The 26,966-nt window shown below is 41.9% G+C and overlaps 1 protein-coding gene across 2 annotated transcripts in view; it reads right to left on the bottom strand.

The window, feature by feature from the left end:
- The window catches only part of gpm6bb (glycoprotein M6Bb), a 30,914-nt gene extending 5,203 nt beyond the window's left edge, over positions 1-25,711 (bottom strand). For both annotated transcript variants that reach the window (XM_080498232.1, XM_080498233.1), the window contains exons 1-4: positions 25,580-25,711; positions 2,244-2,430; positions 1,301-1,457; positions 955-1,123 (exon numbers count right to left, since the gene is read on the bottom strand). In XM_080498232.1, coding sequence (XP_080354358.1) covers positions 955-1,123; positions 1,301-1,457; positions 2,244-2,430; positions 25,580-25,583 — 517 coding nt within the window. In that variant the 5' untranslated portion in view covers positions 25,584-25,711. The remainder of the gene's footprint in view (positions 1-954; positions 1,124-1,300; positions 1,458-2,243; positions 2,431-25,579) is intronic.
- Positions 25,712-26,966: the final 1,255 nt, after the last annotated feature.

A 26,966-nucleotide genomic window follows, 5' to 3' on the forward strand; every position in this document is an offset into this window, starting at 1 on the left:
AATTATTTGTTAAATAACATTTTTTGGAGACTGTCAAAATACTTTGATAAGAAAATCTGAATTGTTGTGCAAGATGACAATGTTGCGTGTTATAATCTTATCTTGTGCACAAACAAAGCACTCGTATCTAAGATACAATTAAATCGGGTTACCCATATGCTTGTATAGATTATAACAGCCGTATCACAGTTACTGGCAAATAAATCTGCTTGTGCAATGACCAAAAGTTGTTTTGAAGCAGATCTTCATGACAGGCTTTCATATCATGACACGCCAAAAACTCCCTGTTTGGTGAATGGCAACCAAATAAAAAGAGAGTGCCAGGAAATGTTAAGTGTCGCATTTTGAGTGTCTGTCTCCGTAACCATAGCATGGAAGCAGTGGTAGAAAACATGAATCAATGGAGAGACATTTTCCATGCAAGCATAGCATATTAAACTGGTCGTACGGCACAAAAACACAGGTTTGAATTCAGAGGGGGGGGTTAAAAAAAAATGACATTAAAACTTTCTCCACAAGCCTTTGCTGCTGTCGGTATTTGTGTTGCCTAGCACAGCTATTCACAGGTAACTGCCATCTGTTAAAAGATAAAATGCTCAATACAATACAATGTTTACATGCAGGTCCATCCTCCATCCTCAGTGCAAAGGCCTGCGTGTTAGATTAATTAGTAAGTCAAAATTGATTGTCTGTCTCTCCATGTGCCTTCCAGCCGGTTCAACTCTCCTGCAACCCTAAACTCAGTCTATATAGAAAATGGATGTTTAAATGAACAACAACAATGGGATACTGAAGTCAAGCTAAAAAAAAACTCCTCACATTATTTTAGGAAGTAATAATGTAAAAGTAAAATAATACCCTCTCATTCAGAATACGGTGTTGGCCCCTATGGCTCTATTTGTATTTATTAAATCTGAGCTGAGAGCTTCCCTGAGAAGACTGCCGTCTTCTTACCGTACTGGCGAACATCCACGCAGATGGAATCAAGGTCAGTGATGTTGGCCGTGGGAGACTTCATGGCAGCACAGGTGGACCACATGTTGTAGAAGAGGAAGACGGGCACAGCGGAGAAGCCAAACACGCCGAGCCAGGCCACACCCAGGATGTATGTGAGGAACACAAACTGACACCAAAACGAGACAGCGTGAGTGCCCACAGGTAACCATGAAGCTGAGTGAGGTCATCCTCTCATTCTTGATACACTTGTTTACTAAAATGAGCGCCATCGTCTCATATGCATTTTATAATCTAATCACGTGCCACAGAACATTTTTCAGTCAGTGTGGTTATATCAACATACCATTCCACTGATGCAGCGTCCACAGATGGTGGTCTTGAACTCGCTGTGCAGTTCCTTGACTGCACTGGTGGTGTAGAAGCCCTCGGCGAGCAGAATGATCCCATACAGGAAGAAAAACGAAGCGATGCCATAGATGACATACTGCATCAGCTGTATTCTGTTAAAGAGCGGTGCCATGCACAGGTTAAGTCGCGCCGGTAAAGCTGGAACAGGTTATAAATAACAAGGCGGAAGATCAGATACCGACGTGTGTGTAGCTGCCAGAGCAACACCTGCGGAGATGCACTAAAAATGTCAACATGTCAGGTAGAGTGAGAGCAAGACGCATCACTGTCTGGTGTGGAAAAGAGTTGTTGCCATTTCAACTTATTTATTTTTTCCCTTGTAGTCTCTGAAACATGAATAACAGCAGTGGAAATCATAAACAGATGCTTGTGCTGAGATCAAATCGAAGCTTTTTGACATGAAGACAAAAAAAAAAAAACTAAGGCCAAATGTGGAGACAACAGGTGATGCACGTCTCTGGAAATCGTCCACCTACAGACAGATTGCCTCAGTGGACATCTTAAATTAAACAGTGCGCTCCAACATAAAACACATGTGCGGCCCTGCCTCGTATCATTGCCCTTTTATTGTCCAGACTAATGGATGCATCGTTTTCAAACACGGCCCATATTAGGACTGATACAGTGAACATAGAAGACATAGCCAGCTAAAAATAGGCGACATAAGGTCAACCACATTCAAGGAGTTCTTTAGTCTGATGGTTAGGTGAAGACACATTTTCCGGTAAGCATATTGTGTGACGTTAAAAGGGGAGCGTTTTTTAAAATTAATTACTATGTTTAGCATGATGTTTTACAAGTGAGCTTTATTCTGTTCAGACTCTGGGAAACACAAGGGGCCGCCGTGCATTGTAAACATAGTGAAGCAGGTCACTTACACGTCGGTCAGCATGGCATGATCAGTGGTGACCTTGGAGAAGTGGGTCTCCAGGATGGTGACTGTGCCGGTCAGAGCCACATGTCCACATCCACAGAAGAGGGCGACGCCAGAGAAGCAGAGAATCGTAGCCACCAGCGACGCGTAGGGCACGCCGCCTAAACACTTGATGCAGCACTCAAAGCAACCTGTGCAACAAAGAGACAGAGAACGTGTTTGACGGTTTACTTCGTAAAGAACTGATGTCAACACCATCTTTCAGACAATGTTGGATTAAAGATTACATCCACAAAGACGAACCCAGTAGCAACATGTTGGGCAAGAGGCAGGGCACACCCTTCCAACTACTTACAGCTTAACTTATCAAAAGTATAATGTCGTCTTAATGCTACCAGCGGAAGCAAAACAGCCCCCTGAAGATTTGTCTGAGGCTGTGCTTGACGGAGCGCACTACTTTCGAAACCGTTTGCTTTGCAAAGTAGTGCTAGAGACAGCCCAGCTCGCTGTGTGCCACAATCTACATGGCCTTCATGTTTCATTTGACAATTCATCACCACACTTAAAAGGGCACTAATGGCCATGTAGCAGGTCAGTGCAGTGGGTGTCTGCTGCCAAGCTGCAACGGAAATCAATGGCGGCTAACCAGGAGGGAAATGAAGTGACCCAGATGGGTCTGTCTCGTTCAGTGTGTCCTCATCCCTTGTGAAAAAGAGCCAGTCACCACAATGTCCTGTCTGTGGACACATGCAATGAGCCGATGTGCTTCGAATCAGACCCACGTGTGTCTGAGAGGATGCTGCAGAATCACAGGACAACCAGGTCAATGTCCGTTTCTCTCCTTTAAAGGCTGCACATACATCTGATGCCACACTAAAGCAAGGTAACAGTAGTTAAAGCTGATATAATCAATATTTTTGAAATCGACGACAGATCAAGAGGCCCCTCAGCTTCACAGGAGATTTAATTCTCTTTAGAAACATTGTTTTGGAAATCTTGCGTGCAAAGTTGCTGCTTTGTTTAACTCTCGCGATTACCATTGAAAGCCTTCTAAAAACCAGTATCCAACTACTTGAAGCAAAACTCTTTTTGCTTGCCATCGATTAGGAATAAGCCAAAAAAGATAAACACAGAAAACAACTGTGCAGCTGACAAGCAACATTCCAATCACACTTGTGTCAAGGAAAAACAGAGAAACTGTGAGTTTTGGACACTTGTTCAGACTGCAAAGGACAGATATCAACATCAATGTTCATTTATTTATTTCTGTGTATCTGCTGTTAATCTAAGAAAGGCCAACCCCCCCCCCACCGCCATCTGACTGGTCTGCGATAAATTACTAAGGGAGACTTGTTTGATTTTCCAGAATAGCTTGAAACATTCACACGGGTCCACAGTTTTCTCTCATGAGTCACAAATGTGCTTCCTGCATTTTGAATGTGTTCAAAAACTTTGTACAAGTTTTTCGGAGTAAAATAGCTGCTTGGTCATTGTGGATGTCTCAAACCAGCCTCAACTTGAGGAATGAGTCCTCAGCAAGTCAGTCTTATCTTTACGCACGTTGGAGTCCTCATCCAGCAGTTTCTGCACTTCGTCCAGGATTTTGCTTGACCTCTGATAACAAAGTGATTGCTGGATTGTGGAGATATCCCATAGTTATATGGTCAAAGATTCTCTCAATTGTCTCGCATATAGCATTTGTGCAACCGTTGCACAACGTATGTGCTTCTGTTGTCAGACAGTCGCAAATGCAAATGCAAAAAAAAAATAAAATTGAAATGTTATCTGGCAAATGACGAGCAAAAGGTTAATTGTGACCCACATTTTCCCCGGAGTCTGCAACATTCATGCTCCATCCGTGCAACTTATGATAAGTACCACTTTAGTGTGATTCCACACGACAAACATTGATGATATTTCTGCAATTACTATCAATAATGATTGCATGTTGCTCTGCAGCCAAATGGTCGAATATTCAATCACTGTAAGTTTTTAAGATATCCTGATTTTAAAAAGTATGCAAGAGTAACAGAAAGTGCATGCAACCGAAGTTTCAGAATAAACCTGATAGGTTTTGACTGACAGTAGAGATTATATCAGTTCAACATAAGTTTGTATATTTCTTGGAGAAACGAAAGCAAAATTCAGTTGCACTTGTAAGATCACAAAGTTCATCTGGGTTTGTGCTCTTTACCATAACAAAAGGAAATTAAAACAGATACGTAGCTGCTGGGCCAATATTGTTGGAGTGGGATGCTTCATCCTGACTGTTTGTGTAGTACCGGGAGATAAAGACCATTTCTGCCTCACAGTGTATGAATAGGCGTTACCATGGCAGCATGTTAACCACAACTCACTGACTGTGCCCACTGCAGAGTCGCTAACTTCTACCGCAGCCCACATTTCTCTGAAGAACATGTCGGGGAGGGAGGATGGGTTGCTGGGAGTCAGATCATACAGCTCCACAGGATATTGAGCCCAGCTGCAAAGTAAATACAGTCCACTGGAAAAAAAAAGAAGAGCTGTTCATGCTCGAGATGGGACAGTCAGGTAGCTTCGATCCATTGGCTGATTTTAGCACAGATTTTGTAGCGGTTCACACAAAAAAGTTCGTTCTCCAGAAAGGGCAGAAATGTTTCTACAGCCAGCACACTCACACAGTTGTTCTGAAAACATTTGATACACTTTGGAAGAAAATCAATGCAACTGCGTCATCTGTGTGGTTTGAAGCTCTGCCTTGAAATATGTCAATACAATTAGGCATTTAAATGCTGAACAGAAACGAATGTGAGGCCACACAGTGTGGTGAACCCTTTAAATTCACATTTTCAACACTCTACTTAAGGACATTCTTACTACCTGGATGGATAGAACAGAATAGAATAATTATCAATGTATGTTTGACACACAACACAATTAAAGTGAAAATTGTTGTGCTCCAATAGAAATATGTACCCACACATGTGACTGTTAAGGGTATACATTCTTTGCCAGTTTGTTGGCAGCAAAAGAGAGAAATTGTACATTAAGTTTGACAGTTTGGTCAATAAACCATCTGCTTGATGAATCTTTCCAGGAGTGAAGTGCTTTTGAAGTACCGTATCTAAAAGTCTCTCTCTCTCTCTCTCCTCCCCCCCCCCCCCCCCCCCCCAAGTGATTTAGTGATTGTTATGCTTAATAACACAATAAATCCACGCTGCTATTTTCACAGCTGGAACAGTCATGTTGTCAGGTTACTATTACGCTGTTCGGAGTTAACCCCAGCACTGGCAGCTGAACAGACCTACAAACATGGTTCAACTATCAGCAACATCAGGAATACTACTCTGCTCACAAAGGACCTCTGTCAAATGCTCAGCTCCTCTATTAAACACCAGGGAAGAAGGTAACGCCATCTACGCCCAGCACCACTTTGTGAGAAGTATAACATATTATTGATATTGGAGTCATGTCCAAAATAATAAAGACCAGTTCAGCAGATTGATTCAAAGTAAATTTGAGATTTTTAAGTGGCTCTGAGGGCTGAGTCCTTATCATCAGCCTGCTTCAAAATCACCATTTGTCACACTAGATTTGTTTGAAGGAACTGCTGACTGCCCACTTAATTTATAACATTAGGAGCTCAAACAATATTCACATTTTTATAACCCTTTCACTGTTTGTCTTCTTTGCCATTTTGCCATCTCGTCTCAAGTGTATATTTACTAATCTGGATTTATAGCAATGATGTTGCTCCTGGTGTCATTGGGTTAAAAAAAAAAAAAAATGCCTGATGACTATCATCAGACAATACAAATATCTAAAATAAGGCTTTGTCAAGAAGCAGCTAACTTTGAGATGACAAATGATCTTGTTTTGTATTGTTCATTTAGTCATTAAAAAATGTGAAAAAAAACTTTGTGGGTCAATAGGTAAACTACTGGGATGTTTCTTGACAGGACACATTGTTTTCTGGCGTGCCCCAATAACAACAACAAGGTTTCACTTTGACAGATAACTTTTTTTTTTTTTTTTTTAGAAAATCTGATTTTCTGAAATTGCTCAGAATATAGGGCTTTTCTCCACAGATTATAATATTATTTGCTCCAATGATGTGGTTATTGTTGGACTCTGCACGTTACAACCTGTTTTCTGAGAGTACTGTGTGGTACTTCATAATATACAGGATATTGCAGCACATGCTTTGGGTCAAGCCATCCTCCTCCGCAAAGGATAACAGTAGAAGCTGGTGACTCTGTAAACAACAAGCTTGTAGTAAGTGAATCTTTTTGGCTTTCCCCTCAGTGGAGCACCATAAATGAAAATCCCATTGGATCCTTTTGCTGTGATGACTTTCACATGCTCCCTGTCTGTCCCAGACTAATAGTCTTGGTTAGCCCTCCAACCACTTCAAGACACTCCATCCTCCATGCTTTTCAGACCTTGCTTGAATAAAAAAAAAGGAATAACAGAGTGAGAAGAGAAAAAAAACCAGACAAGTTAGTGACTGTTTGTAATGACAATGTATGACCTTGGCCTGTGGCGAGATTCGTCGCATCAGGATCACGAGAAGTGGTTGAAAAAAGGCTCCTATGTGAGAAAAAGTGTGTGACATTGTGTTATGAGAGAGAGAGAGAGAGAGAGACAGAGAGACAGAGAGAGAGACAGAGAGAGAGAGCAAGAGAGCCCAAGCAGCCCTAATACAAAGGGCTAGTGTGTGAAGCTCGAGACTGTCCATCACACTGGACTCTCAGGGGCCATTCAGAACAGCAGTGAACCACGGCCCCGCTCTTCCGGCCCACAGGCTGGAAGCCCAGGACAAGCCCACCACTGAGCTCCATCCTGTGTGCCCCTCCAGCGCTGCACACAGCTTGGCCACAATGGGCCAGAACAGCCTCTTCACACTCCAGGAGGATCCTGTTTGTCAAAGCGTCTGAAATCCGTCAGCGTGTGAATGAGATGGTTCATTAAGACCAAACATGAGGAGCAGACAAGCTGGCAAACAAGCCAGAGATGCCATGGAAATGAGAATGAATTACAAAGCAGCCAAAGTGGGCGACTATACCTAAGTTTACCAAGTGTTACTTTGGTTTGACTATTTTTAGCTTTTTTTTTACAGCTACTTTCTCAATAACTGACAGAGAGTACAGGCAAGAAATTAGAGAAGACATGAAGTAGATATCAATGCAATGAGTGGAGAGGGCAATCTGATAAAGTTGTCATCTTTGAATCACACCTCAATCTTTAGACAGACAGAAGTACATGGTCAATAATTCCCATTTGCACTACTTTGAACAGTAGTCATTCTACTGTAGAGATAAACATAGTCATAATAAGATCCTAGTCATAGACAACTATACAGATGTACATTATTTATAATATTAACAAATAACTGTTGTTTAATTATTGCTAAATACAGCAATTATTACTCTTCGTGTGTCTGTCCTCTACCGCTGTAGCAGTTCAAGAAGGGGGGAAAATATATGCATGTAATGTATTTGTCAAACGTCTACAATGTAATATGCAAAACAAAACCAACTGAAAATCAGAACCGGCTGCCATACCTGCCAAAGTCAGCAAGTTAGCCCATTAGCCCAAATCTGTTTAGTCTTGCATTCCCAGTTTCCAGATTCAGTTCCAATATACCAGTTGGTGTACTGAGCCCAAGGTAAGAGGCAGCCAGGAAAACTACCCAGTGTGTCATCTACCCTATTTGATAGAGCCCTTTTTAAACTTGCTTTAACTGCATTTATTTTACTATCATATCGATCCAATTTCCCCAATCACCGCTTCAAGTTTTTCTTGACAAAAAGACTTGGAAGAACTTCAGACTCAAGCTTCAATGTGCTCATGAGGGCATTTTTCCCCTCAATCTGGGCTCTTCCACTGCAACTACCAACAAAAATGTTACCAAAACTCAGAAGGCCAGTGGATGGACATAAAACCAAAAATATGCGATTTTTTTTCATTATAATTTACAATAAGAATAAAACGTTTTTGCTGATGTATGGGACGGAGTGCAATGATGAACGTTTTCTAAGTATGTATGTAAAACCATGAATAATTTACAATATCAATACAGCTCACATCTTCTATGCATTGTACAGGAAACATCAGGGGCTCAGAGGAAAATGAGCAGTCTCCAGACAGGCTCCTCCTGCTGTGCATCACCGGTTTGTTGACCTCAGAGTCATAGTTGACCTCTGCAGCTGGTCATCTTCATCACCACTGTCCATCTATCAACACCATCCCTGGTATAAACACTGCCTGTCACCAACATGGATGAAATCTTCAAACAGCTGCTGTGCTCAGTGGGAAGTGAAGAAAAATGTCTTGATAATCTTCTAAATGATGTATAGAGAAAGATTAACATGTGATGTGAACAGCTGATATCCTGTAAAACGGTATGGCCTGTAAAGCAACAGACACAAACAATCATGTGCAATACAAACCATACAAATCCCACTTAATGACATGAGCGTGAAAACGTCTGTATGTGCTATACAAACAAACTCCAATGAACTCTCCGATGCACACGATTTGTGACAAAGACATTGCAACTCTTCCATTCCCTTGCTGAGTCCTCAACAACAAGCAGACTTCCAGCTCCATTTAAAACACACCGGCCAGTTCCTCTCTCAGGTCTGCACTCATTGCTAACAGATGTGTCTGTTTACGGCTCATGCATAGTATTGTTGTTTTCTGCGCCATCAGGGCAAGCCGCCAAAACAGCATTTATGAGAAAGAGCCTAATTTTCCACACTCTCCTCTAAGAGGAGTCATACTTCAGAATGCCATAATGGCTTTAATGGCAGTTCTCGAGGGATGTGGGAGACCTGAGCCGGCAAATTCATCAAAAGTGGTCTCAATGTTTACTTATCTAACAAACAACCTTTAACTGTGTCAGCTAATAGCTGCTGACTGCAGCTCACCCGCAGCTGTGTGTGTGAAGTTAGATGAGCTTAGGGAGTCATGGATGTGTTCAATGACAATAAATGGCTATTATTTCTGTAATGCTCACAATGTTTTACATATATCTGAGGAGTAGAGGATTAAAGAGACATTTCTGACGGGTGTGGCATTAGCCACACAATGGAAATAACATGTCAAATGTACTTAAAGGCCAGAATCATAAACTGTGGAAGCTTTACAGTTTCAATTCTGAATTGAAGCTTCTATAATAGTCTACTCGTTTAAATAAAAGAGAACTCAAATAAAAGTAGGCCATGGCAATGATCGACAATAAAAAGCCCTGGGAGAGGTTGGTTGGTCGGTCGGGGGTGTAATAGGAGCGGCAGTTGAGAAATTGGCTTTTACAATAAACAAACAAAATGTAGATGGTGACTACAGTCGCGTTGGTTCACAATATGCCTTATTTAATCGGACGTGATGATTTATTTTAAATGTCCAGTGTGATGCAGTATTTTCTAGCTACTTTAATTTGTCTTCCTGAACTATTGTGAAATAAACTTAAACCAGAAGTTTTTCTTTCATAGGTGTAATGATACTAAAACTATTCCCTATGGGACTGGACCACTGCAATTCTCCAATATCAGGATGTACCAACAACTTTCTGAAAGTCCTCCAGTTGGCCTAAAATGAAACAGAGAACATGCAGAAGAGATTATCAGTCTCCATTTTGTTTTAGTTCCATGGTTTGTTTGAATTTAAGTTTTATTTTGGGAGACACACTTAAGCCAACTGATCCATTCAAATAGATAAATCTTCTCCTGATTCTTGGGACTGATGATGCTGGGGTTCAATAGGAAGCACAGATGCTTTATTAATGCGAATTATAACTTCTCAGGATGTAAGGATCTGCCAACGACTTGTTGTTTTGATCAAAGTCTAAGATTATTGAGCAACTTGGGATAAGAGGGAGTCATTTTGCATACGAATAAATCTGAACTTGTATGTACAAAACAAACAATAAAGAATAAGCAAACACAATGGCTGGTATAATCAAACCATGAGAGGGTTAATCCCCCTTTCTCTCTGTGTGCACTCCTAATGGCCGTCTGTTTGTAACACTGACTCATTTATCTTTGTCCTTGTCATACCCTTCATCCACCTCATTAATTTTCAGTCCCCTGTGAAAGAAAAACTGAAATGCACCCTGGGGTTTGATAGATAGTTAGTTGCATCTGCGATCGTTCTTAGAAGTGACACTGACATGATGATGGCCAGTGGCGACACGGCGTCCCTCCTGTCGACCGAAAGCGTCACAGACTTGAGCTGCGAATATCGTAAAACAAGCACAAACTCTCAAACAACAGACAAAACCGAGCTGGAGCAGTGACAAATATTTTGCAGAGGTAAGCAATGCCTGATTTGAATACAAACACTGTGCGTATGATGCTGTTCTGATATTAAAAATTCCAAAATCTGCCCAACTATTGTACTGAATGAAACCGAGCAGGCTGGAGAAGGTTAAAGCCCCAGTAAACACAGCACAGAAAAGAACTGAACTGGCTCTTTGTAAGTGCTCATTGGTACCTCTTTTGTCCTGCCTCTGGTCTTGGTTTTCTTCTGATTGAGTTTCCATGGCTGTCTTTCTTCTATCCAGCAAAAATGCTTTCTTTCAGCAAATTCTCTCTTCCTTTCTCCCCCTTGATCTCCTCTCTCTTGCTCACTCTCCTTCCCGCACGTCTCTACACTCCACTCGTCTCTTGCTCTCGCCTCCGCGACCATTCGTTTAATCCCAACCTGCCTCACAAAGTCACCGCTCGGCTGTAAATCACAGCCCCTTTCCAAGGCAGAGGTATTTTGTCAGTGAGGATTTTGCCCTGACCACAAAGTTAATTTATTTTGTCTGCAGTGACTATTTTGGGATTGAGTTTTCAGGTGGTCAGGTCAAACTATCCTTTCAATGACATACAAAAATCTTTGACCAACTCAGCCACCCCCGTCTCACAATCTCAAGTAGCGCCATGAGTCGCAATCTGGGGAAAGCTCTCCGTGTTGAGAGCAGGAAAGTTGGATTTTGGGTGAAAACCGCTCTGTGCTTCATGCACTGCAGCAAAACGCCTACAGGCACACAATCACCTTTGTCTACTTCCCGTCTGACCACTGGCCAAAGGGGGGGGGGGGGGGGGGGGGGGGGGGGGGTGGTGGTGGTGTTGTGAGGGTGAACCCTTCATCTCTTGATTTGCACCATATGCCCCCTTCATGCTGCAGCATACATTAACAACCTCTGACCGCGGTCTCCTCTCCATCTGGTGGTTTGTATGTCACAAGGAGAGCACGTGAAAGAACGTCAGATCTACATTTCCTTGAACAGGAAGTAAAGCGTCCTCTGGCCTTTTACAGAAAATACAGGAAACGGCATAAAAAAATGTTTTTTAAATAGGATAAACAGAGTGTCGAGAATAAACCAAATCAGTGATAGCTTTGAGCCAAAATATGCTGATACAATAAAAAACAACAACTTGTGCAACATAAAGCCACAGGGAGAGATGGATGAGCAGAGATGACCAGAGAAACAGACAGTAAAAGGGAGACGGAGAAGAAGATTTTGGCTGTGTTTGTTTGGCAGCAGCAGGCCGGGGAGCCCCAGGGGCATGCTAATGAGAGAAAAGGCCTTTCAGCAGAGAAGTGGGGGGGTTCTGAAGTAGAGCCGGAGTGAGGTCTTCTCACGGATACCAGACCTCGGAGAGAAGGGGGGATCAGCAGGGAGGGGAGCCTCAGGGGTCAGGGAAGTGAACTTAGCGGGGATCCCACAACAACAAATGCCGCACTAAGCTTCAAGCCATTTTACACTCAGCCCTGTAACATCCAGGAGAACCAACAACTTCCCCGAGAAGTCATGGCGACTTCGGTCCAATAGTGAAGGTGAACTTTGTATTTGTGTGCTGATTCATTTATCTGCTCTTATGATTCTCATGTGAAATGCACTCGGAGCTCAAGAAAAGCATCACATGAAGGAGATTATGCACAGGACTGAAACAGTTCAACTTGAATCACCCAAGGCATTGCATGTTAATTAAGGCACTGAAGTCAAAACCAATACAGTGATTCATCTGCAAGCCTTGAAAAAAACTGAATAGTCAACAAAATGTTTATCGCACTCGTGTGAAGACAAATTGAAAACACGTGATCAGGCTTGATCAAAATGTGCTTTTGATTCATTTTAAAAACTACAGATGTACTATCTGATGGTTATTTAATCAAGATGGAGCAGGTAAATAAATATTATTATTGTTTTCCTCATCTTGTCCTCGATGCAAATAAACACAGAAATCTCAAATATGTTACCTCCAAGCACATGTCCATTAAATACTTCCATTGGAAACTTTCTGGGAAAAGCGATTAAGTATATGGATGAAAAACTGCTGCAATAAATTTCAGAAACTCAACACAAATGGTATTTATTGGTAAATAGTTAGTTAGAATTGTGGTCAAAAAGAAAAATGCTTTTTGGCTCATAAGGGGTTCTTCCATTAGCGACACTAAAACCAGCTCAAACCAGGTCATTCACACAAACCAAGAACATCAAAACAAATTATTAGGCCAATATATATATATATATATATAAATATATGAATACATTATGTGCATTTAAAGTTTAGATGACATGGGGAAATAACAATTTTTCATATCCATTTGGTCTTCTTTATACTTATGATCACTCAGTAAGCCTCTGTTCTCATTTGTCCGGGAAGGACGCATCTCACAGCAATTCAATCAGGCCAACTATACTCGACCATTTGTCATGGAAAACCATTTTTTTTTGAGATTGTCCAACATTTTTAAAAAAAAGTTCCTCCCCAAATTGCAAGAAATGTGCTTATTTTCCAGGTATAATGTGTTCAAATGACTCTATGTGCATGTCCAGTTGACCTGATTCAATTGATCTGGACCGTTCAGTGACATGGGCTATGTTGGAATGTAGACATTAAAAACTGTGATGCAGATAAACTTCAGGAAACTGTAGGGAGGGACGAGGTGTACTGACGAAGAGCGAAAAACATAAACGTTGTTCTTACAGTTAGGAATGAAATCATCTCTTAGCTATGCTGTTTTAGTAAATGCCAATCAATGGAGCATTAATAACAGTTTAAGAGCAACTAATTACATAGTGAATGAAGCACACCAAATGAATATAGAGCAGGAGACTGATTGGACTGAGATTTACTGAAGTCCTGACAGGCCGAGTGGGTGTGGGAATAAACATGTGAATGTTGGACACGACGCCAGAGTGCTGCATGCTCAGATTCAATGTTGAGACAGCACCACTCCCCTACTCCACGACACAAACTGAATGATGATGAAGCTCACACAAATGAGGGAGGTTTCATTGTGGGTCAACCTTTCAAGCTGTGAAACCGGGGGCCCTCAATGCTCCTCAGTGCTCAGTCACCCGTGAAGACCTGCACCCTGCCTGGCTCATACTGAAGAGGCAGTTCTCAGAGAACAGATCTGTGCCCATGCGGGCCCAAGCACCACTTACACCCGCCGCTAACGGCCTCAGAAAGCAGCCTCACACCAGAACATAGAGAGGCAAGGCAAGCTAAATGGGCCACATGAGCGAGTTGTTAAGGTCTGCATCTGTTCATAGAGAGGCAAGTGGCCAAAACCAGAAATCAAACCTGATTGGTTAAATGTCCCTGAAAGCTTTGTGGCACACGAGAGGAAAACACCAATATATTGCCTTGGAGCTCGAGTTTCTTGTAAACATTGCTTGGACAATTTGTTTCAGAGAGCTTCATGGCAGTTTCCTTCTAGTGCACTCCACTGGCATTACTGGCCTAGTTTAAAAATACCAACCCCCCCATATATACGTCAGTCTGATCAGGCATGTTTGGGATGAATCCAGGTTATTGACTGGTTTACAGGAGCACCACACAACAAACCCATTATTCAGATCTATTCCTTTGCTGACCTATTTTTCTCTGTAGGCCTGCTAAAGAGCAAATGCTTCACAAATTGTTTTGCACCTTTGCAAAACCGAATTCGCATGTCATCTGTTGGAAACTGCAACTATAATCAACATTACATGAAGTAAAATGCTCCTAACTCACCACAGAGGAATGACTGCTGCTGCTATATAATGAATAAACAACCCAATTCCATCGATATTCAACTCAAAGCTGCATTTCAATGAAAAGCCATGTAGCTTTCTATGGAAGAAAAATGAACATTATTGGAAGAAATGTGTAGAGTGAGAGGGGAACCCACAGTGTTCTGACTTATAATGAGCCTTCCTTTTGGCCCTGTCAAAGAGCTATAAACTAAGAAAAATGTCTTTACTTTCTCTGACCTCTTTGTGTACAGAGCAGAGTAAAAATACACCCACAAGAGGTTAAAAGGCATTTAATTACTTTATATTGTCAGACGAGAGTGTTTTATTTTCATTGCAGTCTGTAAAGATAGCAGCTCCAAAGATAACACAGAGCTGCAGCAAACAATGGCTTGTTTCCCAATTCAACCTCTGATCATTTTACCAATCCCAGAGTCTTTGAGTCAAAAAAAGGTGGATTAAGTTGAATTGTCTGACCACTAGTTTTGGATGTATGGAAATTAAATATACCCTGGCCTAAAATGTCCTTTTAAACACTGAGTGGGAGCCTAAAAGGATGTGTAGCAATGTTTAAAAGTGATCACTGTCCCAGATGTTACTAAACGTGAGCTTTGAGCTTTGATTCTCTGTGACAGACGTTACCCTATAAAATCGGTAACAGCTAAAAATGATTCCTCCATTTATTCGTGGTGCAAACTGTCATCACATTGACCAACACATTCCTCATCTAACGAAGCAATTCCTCCAACCACGGGAGATGAAGAGGCAACACAAATACACATAATTTTTTGCAGCATGGGAACGAAAAACCCTGCACTCCTATTAGATTTCAGCCTCCTTTAACAGAGACGGGCTGTGTTTTGTGGTGTTTCTGCATCTGATCAGGTTATTGTACTCTGGTCTTAGTACCAGTATAAGACCAAACAATATCTAAAGTACCTGACTCGGCACTTCTCTGATTGCATGTTCGTGTTACTATCGTGTTCATTCTGGAAACGGAGCAACACTCACTCCGAGATGCCTGACAGCCATGTTTTTCCTCTGAAAATGACTGCACGGGCCTGACTATCTGGCACTTCCACAACCACTGTGGTTTTGGCCCAATGGTGTTGGAGGCACAGAGAGAGGCACAGATGCTTTGTATTATCCAGGATTTCAAACTTACACAACCTTGGACACTGACCTTTTGACTTGGCCGGACAGAACGCAAACGTCATATCTCGACCTGGAGGCATGACCTCTAGAATTGTAGAGTTTCAGTAAATGAGTGGAAGGAAGCAGAAACAAAAAGATAGAAATTCGGGGAAAGAGGGGGTATGTGTTTACAGCAGTTGAACTTCATGACACCATGTGCTGGCCACAAACTTATAGGCGAATAAAAGTAAAGGTCTTTTCATAATGGCTTGTTATTCGTTCAGTGTGTTATGAATATTTTAATGATGCGTCTGGTCAAGAACAGTCTTTGCCATATTTGTGGTCTGCCACAGTTTGATTACACAGCAAATCAACCGAGCAACAGGAACTGTAAGGAAACACCTCTCTATTATCCACTTACACTAATGCCACATATCCTTTTGTCTGTTCAATCAACACTCTCAGAATACAGCCTGATGTGGTAGAAAGTAATGACAATATCCAACCTTTGCTGAAATATTTATTTCCAAAAATTACAGGTTCTAATAGTAAGTTTCTGCAGTTCATGGAACGGCAGCACTATTAAAGCATTTGCATAGTTATGGCTGAACTGCATCCTTCTTCAGAGGGCTTGAGAATAATAAAAAAGAAGCAGTGACATGAAACACTAACAAGCAGAGTGGAAAACGCATTAGTAAAAAAAAAATGGTGTTTATCGTGAACACCGACTTTTGCAGATTAGCACTGTGGAAGTTCAAATCATCAACAGAAGGGATATTGAGTGTGAAAAATGAGGAAAGTTTTAGAAACTGTGGGCTCTAGCAGTCCTCAAACTGTGAGATGCAGAGGTGGAATCTTTGACCGTGTCCAAAGATCATCTCAGGATATCTTTGGCCGTGAGCCATTCAAGCCCGACAATGGAATCCACCATCTAAATCAAAATGTCCCAACTTAAGAACAATGGTTTGGGTTTTTTTTGCCACAAGAGATGCTTGCCAATCCTCTAGAACCAAAAGTGCAAAGTGCATGCCCAACTTTACTCCCACAACCCAGATACACGCTTTTTACAATAATCGGTGACTTGGAATTGTAGATGTATAGTTTATGGATGATGATGGGCCTGTCTGTTTTAGCATTGTTGGGAAATAGCAAACTGTAAAAGTGGCAACCTGCACTTTCACTCAATGTCCGTCACACACAATGATTTCAAACGGAGCCACCCACTAGACACTTTTACACCCTGCTTCTCTTGACGCCTTTTTAAAATGTATGATGGTCCATTAAACTGGAGTCAGATTATAAATAAGTCCCACAGGACCTTACTTAGAGGTGCTAATCCTTTAAATACAATACCTATCACTGTAAGCGTTTTTATATTTAGCCTCTGATGAGCACAGTTGAGATGCCTTAACGGTTACTTGAGTGGCTTGACAGCAATTTTAGCAGTGTAAACATTTAGGAGGTTGATACAATGAATTTGTCAACACAATTCATATTGACTGATAGAGCGGGCACCTGCAGCTTCCTGAGAATAATATACAACCTGACACTCATACATCTTTAATGAGCATCACATACAGACCCGTGAACAAAGTGATGGCAATGATTACATAATCCAAAATGGCATGTGGGAAGACACCGAAGTAGAGTGGAAATAACAGCTTTTCCATTTCTATGCATCACACGCCATGTGTCCATCTCGTGTGGATCTCAGACAGCTCAAACTTTCTCACACTCCAGCTGCTCACATGTCAAATGACACTGCGACTGGAGACTTTCATATGCCGACTTGTTGCGCAGTGCAAGCATGTGAACACACACACACACACACACACACAATAGAGACATAATGAAGCACTGAGACACGAAGACAGCACACGGGATTCTCCGGCTAATCTCGGGGCTGCTTCCCATGAAAAGACCCCACCCTCCCCTGTGTCTCCCCCAGCTGTTGGCATATCTCTCCCTGCGTCACTCCCACCAATCCCATTGTCCTCTGCCTCATGCTGCCAACCTCTCACCCTTGACCTGAGACTTTACCCCTTTTCAAACCCACCATTGCTGTTCCCCCAACCCCTCATTAGGAGGGGCCTCCTCCTTTCAGCCAGTCAGACCCTCTATGTCAGGATTCAACGTCAGCACTATGACAACGGAGCGATCGCTTTAATTCCATTGTTGCGCGACACTCCTCCCGTTGTCTCAAAGCCGAGCATCCCGGGGCTGGATCCTGGAAGGATGTGAGAGTTGATCATAGCCTGAACCTGACACTTCCACCCACGTGGACATGCTCTTTCCCCTCTGACTCACAATGGGGCTAAGTGCTACAAAACAAGTGGGAAACAAAGTACAAAGCTGGAAAAAGATAGAAGCTAATCTCCAGTGACTGGCATCGCGCCCGGTTGACCTCTATGAGAGTTGTGTCAATCCATTACTTTACTGCTTTTAGCGCGGATATGTAGCTCTCCAGCTAATCGCACTGTAAAATCCTGTCCATCACACTAGACATGTCTACGGTGCCAAGTGGGACCCATTTATGGCCCCGTTTGATGTGAAGCAGTCTCTCCATCATAATCAGTGTCTAAACATTGACGTGGCCATGTATGGATTCTGTGCACGCTCCACACTTCAAATGTTGCAAAAAATATGCCCGCCTTACAAATCCATCACAAATCACTTTGTTCTTCTTTTTCTTACTATTTTGTGCTGACAAGGAAAGAGCACTGGGATTAATTTGTAAATCATCTGCATAATTTGAAGGGTTTGCTAAAACTGACTTTCTTACAGTTTTTCAGATGTGCAAGCTTCTGTGCACCAGCTGGAATCCAGACAAACTTCTCTGACGCCATATATCACATTGAAATGACTTTGAATACAATGGGAAAAGTGTCAGCATCAGTTTTCTCAAAGATATATTCACATCCTCCGACATGGCCCAATTTGGAGAATGCTGTGTTGGAAAATAAATGGTAGAATCTGAAGAAAGAAAAAAAAAGATTCAACAAAATAAACCTGCTCAATAATTAATAAAATATGTAATTAAATATTGACTTTTTATTATTGTCAAATTTGGATATGGCGGGGAACCCCAATCAAAATGTCAGTACTTAACCTTGAATTCTGAATATATTTGGTCAAACTTTAAATGTTTTACTTGCGACAACAAACAAAGTCAGTCCAAGGGAGTTGAGGGTAATGTTCCATATCGTGTGGCAACTTCTGATTAAAAAGACACACTTTGCACGAATCAAATCCTTCACACATTTTTCTCATACAGATTCCTGAGTCTTAAGTCTCAGGAAGCTTACTCAGTGGATTCTGAATGCTTTGCGCCTTCACGACGTTACTTCTCTATTTTCAGCTGGCAGCCACTGAATTGTTACAGTATTGTTTCCCCATACGGTGGAGGCCAGAAGCCAAAATGACTTACAAGACCTCTCACTGGTGCAGCTCTAATGCTCATACTGCTCACTCTCCTCTGGTCTGCGTGTGGTTGTGAGGTCAAGCTGTTTTTCAGACAGAAACATCTGGGATTTCCTCTCCCCTGAAGCTGCAGTGAGCTTGTATCCCCCCCCCCGTAGTAAACCTGCAGTGAGTGACACAAACACTTCAGAAAGCCACGAAATGTGCAAATGGAAAACACATTGGTGAACCACTCAGTTGTGAACTCCACAGTGAATATATTGATTTGCCCCCACCCCCATATCCAGCATTCAGCTCTTTAGTTAAATTGAAATTCATCCTCCTCAAACCCCCCAAACAGTCTGTGCCGGTGAAACTAACAGCCTCCCCAAAATTCTCCCCGAGCTATTGAGTTTCCTGCAGCTGTCGCTTTCTAAAAGCTCGGCTATTGCAGATTTTCATCTGCTTTGGCAAAAGTGCCTCTTCCTGCCGATCAAGCTTTTCTCTTGAGGATAATAAGCAGACAATGCAAACTCTCACTTGGAAAGTTTTTTTTCTTTTTTTTTTTTTCTCGGTCAGGAAAATGATTCCTGGCAGCAGAGAATGACTCCACTAACTTGCATGCGGCTCCACGTCACGACAACATGAGCAGAGAGGAGTCATGTGCCATCACCGTGTCTTAGATGAGAAACACAACAAGCTTCGAATAAAAATACATTTTTTTCGTGACAGTGTCATCGCAAAAACCTCAAACATCCTAAATAGGATTTTACACATAATTGTGAATGCAGACGCAAATAATCAGTGATAAGGGGTTACAAGGGTATTCATTTAAATTCCTGTTTAATTCACCCTGAGTAAAGCGTTTGGCTGCTTCCCAGTGGTCCCAGGCAGTCTGGCACAGCTCTTCATATGGGGAACATTTCTCATTGGTGCGCTGGGGTACCCCAGATTCCTTTGTCTTACGGTTGTTTAGCAGCTGCGTAAAAGCGCTGAGGACAAAGAGCTATCTGTGGAGGGTTGAATACACTCAGTGGGCACGGAGCCCACTGCTCAATCCTATAGGCTCCCACAGCTGAAAGGCAGACTAATTCATTCCGCTCTCACTTCTGACAGTTGATCTTACAGGAAAATTAGCTGGAGCCGCTTTTTATTTTTCCTCATAGTTCTACATAAGTAGTTCTACATCTGACCTGCTGCCACATCCAGCTCCTAAATAACTGTATATAGTTGTGTTTCTTGATTTTTAACGCTTTTGACACTTGTGTCTTTTTTTATATATTAGGAAAAACATGTTGGAAAGTCCCTCCCCTCTGATAACCAAGCTAAGAGAAAATATAAAATGGGACCATCTGTGACAACTCCCATGTGATTCCAACAGGAAATACTTGTGTACATCTTTTTTTTTTCCACCTAGTGTGTCTAAACTTTTCAGACTTGAAAGGACAGGAGAAACTTTAAGAGAAGGAAGGGAAAGACAGTACTATTCATTTGAGACACCTGTTGATCAGCCGACTGATAGAAATATCGCTCATTTGTTCTTAAGATTGGCCGTATTGTGGAAGGACCTGTAATCAAGTTGAAACCATAGTTTAGAGAACTTGGCAACCCCGCAGGAATCCTTATGGCTGGGATCCTCCAAACAAACTTGTGTGCTGTGTCATCGGACTGCAATCTAAAAGCAAATAGTTGATCGCCGCTCCAAATGGCCGGGCTTGATTGTGGAGGGAAATGAAATACATCATGGCTTGACAAGTGTTTGTTTGATGTATATGCACACTTTAAAACCTAATTTGGATACAAGACACAAGACACTGCACTCAACGATTCAGTACTGATGGGGGAATAGTTCCTTTGAGCGTTTTCAGAATGTTTTTTTCTAATTATTATTTTTATTTTACATGTGTACTCATGATCAGTCAATCGCTCAAATCCAATCATATGTCTAACTGTCTGACCACTGTAAATATTACATATCCTCAAGGGTGTGTTTGGGTATACACTTCAAATGAGATAATCTACTCTCTAATCAGCCAATCAGAATCCAGCAATGCCTCAATGCTTTCCAAGATAACGCTGAAGCGTATTAGAGCACTAAAAATATAGCAGAAAGTGATGCTCCAGACGTTTTTGCATCTCATAGAAACACTCACCTGAATGCTAAAGGTCTTCTGTAGTCAAACTGACAGGGCAGCAGGCTGCTGAATACCCAACAATTCAGTGTGAGATACCTAGTATATGCAGTCAACAATAATCATATGATGGAATATATTTAACGTTACAATTACAAAAACTGATTAATCTTGGCCTGAATGCGTTTGCCCAAATACATTTGTGAAATACAAAAACAGTATAACATGTCATATATATATTTACAGTGTGAAATGTGTTTAAAAAGCTTATGTGGAGAGATATGCAAAAACAGACAAGAAATTAATGCAAAATTATGACCTTTTTCTGTATTGCATGCTTTCCAATATAAAAGTGGGGCACATATTTAAATGTGTACATTTTTGAAATACTGAGCACACACTTTGACAATGCTGCAATAACAATTCTTAACAATATCTTCAATAAATAGATGACGACTCGGCATGAAAGTGACTTCAGAGTAAAATTTTCAAAACTATTTTCACAAATTGAATATGTAACGAATATGACTTCTCTCCTCACACAAGTTAGCGATGAGTCACAAAGTGGTGGGACCGCTGGTTTCTGTCTTAGAGCCATAATTTCACGTACAACAATTTGCACTGATTCTTCACCTTTCAGCAGAGTTTGTATTATATTTGCTCACCCAAGGACCGACATAGAAAACATGGAATCAGGTCATGGTGGTGAAACATTATTGACTATTACATCAATGTCCCTTGCTCATGTGATGAGAGAAGACTATCAAAGCATGCACTGTTTTTTTTTTCATCCTTTCTATTGCTGTGGGAAAACCATGGTGATCCAATGTGATGTGGTGTGGCTTACTGTAGATAGCATAAAATACTGCATTTGCCAAATGCCTGTTGGATCAACATGTAAATATCAATCAGCTCCAGTGTCTGCTTTCCCCAACTGACTAAAGCCCACGGGCCTTCGAGAACAGTCATCTGACGGTGAACAAAACACTGATAGAGTGCTGTTCGCCTCGTAAATAATCATACCACGCAAGTTGTTAACATGAAACCAAAAAAGAAACTTAATTGTGCATTAGTATGTGCATTTTCTAAATTCAGTTTTTAGTGTTTTAGATTGTATTTTCATTGTTTATCCAACACTAGGCTATAGCTGCTTGTACTTATCTAAACGCGTTACGACATACAAAGAGTGAACATGCATCTGTCCACACAACAAAGATCTTGCAAACAGACATGTACACGCATAACTGCATGCATCATTTCTATTTGAGGGTGAATAGGCTTTTACTAAAAGTGATACCCAAACAAGAACCCCCACTCAGGAAGTCCTATTCCTATCATTTCATGTCACAATACTCAATAGCCGTCTTTGTTGCCAAATTTATGAGCTCAACAAATTAACATGACTCCTCTGGCAGACCTGCATATGAGACAATTTGCAAAGGCGGAAAAGTGCAATTAAGATTTTAAAAAAGAGGAGAGAACCAGAGAGAAATAGAGCTGGGACGATCAGGAGATGAATAAAGTCTTGACTGAACTGAAGAGGTTTCCTTTTAGAGCTGCACGGTCGCACGAGGGATTCTATGGGTCTCGTCTGCTGTAGAGTTCCCAAAGAGGCTCGGTCATATGCAACGCCAAATGGAAAGGAGCCCAGAAATCATGTAACGATGACAGCAACTGCCTCATTATGGAGGATTCACTATAATTAATCATTGCAGACCCAAGAAGAAAAGCAATTTAGGAATTATTGATGGCGACATCAAAATGTGGGATCGGTCGCAAAGGATTTCAGACTCGGGGAGTCTTGTCTTGGAGCAAACAAGGCTTTGATTTACACAAACAAAACAACAGCAAAGTTCAGTTTTGGTTCCAGTACCCACGGTGACTCATTCCTGCAGCCCCATGCTCTTCACTCGTGTCTTGTGAGGAGAAGCATTGACCCAGCAGTTGGAGCAGGATAACCATGAGTCAACGAAAAAATAGAGGGGGGGTAATCAGCATTTCTGTTCTGGCTCCACCGTTGGTGACAAGTTGTTGATTCCAACAGTTCAAAAACACTTCTCGTGGCACAGCATTAGCAGTCACGGGTCTTTTCCTCCCCTCAGCCTCAGGATGCAGGGTCATAGCTCCTAGAGTTCACGCTGCAGCCTGTGACAGTGATCAGTGCTGATGTGTAATTGGACACTTTCCAGACATCCTTCTCCAGATGCACAATCGCAAAGCTCACCAGACAGTCAAAGACACATCCCCCGTGTGTTATCGCCCATCAAAACATGGATCTGAGCTCACTGTATCACAAACGTTTGCTTTATTCACACACACATTACACAAGTCAGCACGAGCTGAGCCAGAGAATGACAGCAATGTATTCGATTAAGGGCTGATTCAGAACTGTGCAGTTTCCTATGCTTACTTTTCTTGACTTACTCATAAACTGTGATGTAACGCTGGATTCTGGATCCAACACTGATAGCCTTTTCCACAAGGCCACGGTGAATGAAAAAGACTCCAATGAAATGGTTCCTCAAGGAAAACCTGCTCTTAAATGGAGACAATAAAGGCCTGGATGTAAGGGGAACAGACACACTGCTCATAATCACATCCTACATTCTCTGCATTGGAATGGTCGGATCACCTGTTGGATTAAATAGTAGAAAAATGACGGTATATTTCTCAACACTGTTGAACGAAGATATTTTCCTATAATGCTGTATTCACTGCCAAAAGTTAATGAAAATATGCTCTTTGTTCATATTCTTGTGTGAATATGTAAAAAACTAAACAAAAACGCAAGGATTTCCGTCATTTCTCTGTTCTAGTGAACACAAGAAAGAAAACCACCTCTTTACAAACAGCACTTTCTCTTCAGACGTTTGGCTCTGGTGAATTACAGGCAGAGCTGAGACCTCAGCTATACTGGCTGTTTAGCTATCAAACCGGCTGTGCCAACTATGCGGTGGCCTTGGGGGTAATTGTTTCAGAACACAGAGAACTTAACAAGACATTGGTGGAAAATGACTCGTCTCCGTCTGAATTGAGAATTCAGGAGAGTGAAGCCAAGTATCCTCCCACAGCCTTCACACAGGCCGATGCACTGCTAAATCATTTGGGGCAAGGGCAGAAAAGCGTAAAACACTTGGTTCCCTCAGCGGGGTGAAGGTCACCGCAAAAATCAAACCAGACATAAAGTTACACAAACTCCGAGTGACATCTACCTTCAGAGCTTCACACACAGTAAGAGATGTTTTGTTCATTTTGGGCTGATGTGCACAGTTATTCTATCATTTGCTTTTAAAGATACTTCACATGCAAATACAAACGTCCTCGCATTACAGCACAAAGTTGTTTTTTTCTGATAAGAGACCTTTCCCTCAATAAATCATTCTCCTCTTGTACACAACAGACTCTTCTTCTTTTTTTTTTCCTTTTTTTTTTTTAAAAACAGCCAGGGAGAATATGTGAATATAAAATGTGAGCTTTAGGAAGTGGACAAAGCACAAGGGCTGATTGCCATGCAGAGTTATATCCTCTATGAGACAGTGAATAAGGGTCTGTGGGGAATTAGTTCACAGGGCATCCGCTATGAAACTTGCAATTCAGTGAACTTCGCTCTCTACATTAAGAGCCACTGAAGTCACACAAAGAAGCGGCTCCAAATTAGGAGCACAAAGATGCTTCTGTGAAAGCTTCAGAGCGAATTAATGAGCATTGATACACATTCTCACACAGTGTTCTTCCCCGGCCTCAGCTGCACCGTGACAAACAACACAAGCTATTAAACGCTGCCCAAACTCAAGTTGGTTGCTCAAAAATCAAAGAATAACAGTTATTAATGTAATTTATGTCATTTTACTGTCTAATATCTCACCATGATTGTGATAATAACGGCATGTTAAAAGTGAGTGGATCTGGTGCAGAGCTGTTCAGCTTTTAGTTGTTTCCATTTCCCAAGTCGTGAGAGAAATTCCTAAACGTCCACAACATCACCAACTCGTTCTTGCCAGGAATCCCCCACCCCCAGGTAGGAGGCAAAGCTGGCCAACACTTGGGATTGATTTAAAGATGGGACAGTCTCAGCTCAGCCCTTCATACTTTGCAATTACATGACACATGCAGCAAGCCTCAGCCATGAAGCGTCTGACAAAAACAATACGCTGCTTCCAGCGCCTCATCCGACGCATGCAAAGCAGTTTAACGACAAATCAATACAATGAAGCTCCGAAACAACAACATAATCAGCCAGCTCTGATCAGTAAAGCTCATCGCAAGTTAATAAAATAGGGGTGGTAAATGTGAAAATATTTCAAACGAAATGTCTGAAAGTTTGTAGGAGAGGCTGAAGGCAGCATGTTGATCCGGGTTTAACACCTCGGCAGAGCCGCACAGAGATGACTGCAGGATCCCTGATAGACTTAATCTCACTAATCGCTTTCCTTCAACTTGCTTCGGCAGGCTGCTCTAATGCCGATTCCCGTGAAACCGGGTCAGGCGCGCAGCCCGGATCCGTCGAGGACAGTACAACCATTCAAACAAAAGTTGAATTTCTTTGTATTAAATCAATAGGCGCGCCCCGAAAGTTGGAGCCACGCAGGGCTGTGTTGTTGTTCCACACGCACACAAAAGCAACTGTCGTGCGCCGCTTGCAGCTAAAAGTTCCTAAATTCTGCTTGGAAAACGTACCCATTTTTTCCCCCTGAAAAGAGCGTTAAGTTGTCGCTGTCAGCTGGAAGTTGAGCCCCGGCTCCTCTTGATGCTGCGTCCTGGGATGCGCACTGTCCGCCTGGCTGCTGCAGCTCTGAGCGAGACGCTGCGTGCGTCCGGAGAGCCCGTGTGACGTCACCACAGGGGGATTACTGCCCCCACCCCACCTCCATCTCCATCTCCCCGGTCCTCATCAACAAGTTGCATTGGAGGCAGGGGGCGTTTCAAGAAAGGCCCAGGCAAGAGGAACCTATATGGAAACTTAACATCTCTGCTGCCAGCAGACATTGACTTGTGCACGTGACGATCTTCCGTCAACCTTCCCGTGAGTCCCTCTTTGTGCATGTTGGCCCGTAAATAGCTTTTTTATTATCAGCTTTTAAACCGAAAAGCTCCTCAGTCTAAGGGATGGTAAAGACGCAATGTCGTACGCTGCATTTAAATACGATTTGCACTGTATATCATAATAACTTTATTTATATAGCACATTGCATACTGACAACGCAGCTCAAAGTGTTTCACAATTTAAGAAATAGAGATAAAAAAAAATACATTGTAGAAAGAGGGGAAAGGAAAATATACAGAGGAAAATTGATGATAAAAGTTCACAATTGAAGATCTTGAGTTTAAAATGAATCAAATATGTCATTAGAGCAGGTGGAGTTGTGGTCAGGAAAAGAATAGGACACATGACAACTACTGAATGACGATGATCGCTCTCTAAGATTCTGCCTGTTTACTCTTTTCACTTTTATTCCCTCCATTATAGTCATGGTTGTTTTGGGTTTTGTTTTTGTTTTTGCAATCTATGGAACAAAGTCCTCCATGAAGAACAACAAGATATGCTTCATATTGACGTGCAAGTTGATTAAATAAACTGACTTCAGTCAAGATTATCACCTTCGACATAAGTAGAGGCTTTCTGTGTTTGTCTCTGAGACAAACATGTCAACGAAGGGCAGACAAAGTGACATGAAAGGTCAGAGGCCAACAAGAACCACACACTCAGCAATAATCATTGTCCGACAAATCTGCTCCCTCAAAAGTGTTTTAAATGTCCATTAAAAGCTCTGAAACATGTGATCTCCTCGGGAAGAAAAATTAACTTTTGCATATGCCTGACGAATAGGCCGTATTCTTCTGGTTTATAATGTCTTCCATCTCTTATCTTGTCACTGAGAGTGGGCAGAAGGGACGAGATTAAGGATGGGTACATTATAAGGACATCTCATGTTGAACTGTTTGGTGGGAGTGTGAGAGATAAGAGGCTGACATGGTTTATAGAAGAGACGATAGCTATTGCAGGGAAAAGGGTGCCGAGGATGGAGCTGCCAGGCAAGTGGAGAGGCTAATGGAAGGAAACGAT

The sequence above is a fragment of the Blennius ocellaris genome (assembly GCF_963422515.1).
Source record: "Blennius ocellaris genome assembly, chromosome: 6".
NCBI lineage: Eukaryota > Metazoa > Chordata > Actinopteri > Blenniiformes > Blenniidae > Blennius > Blennius ocellaris.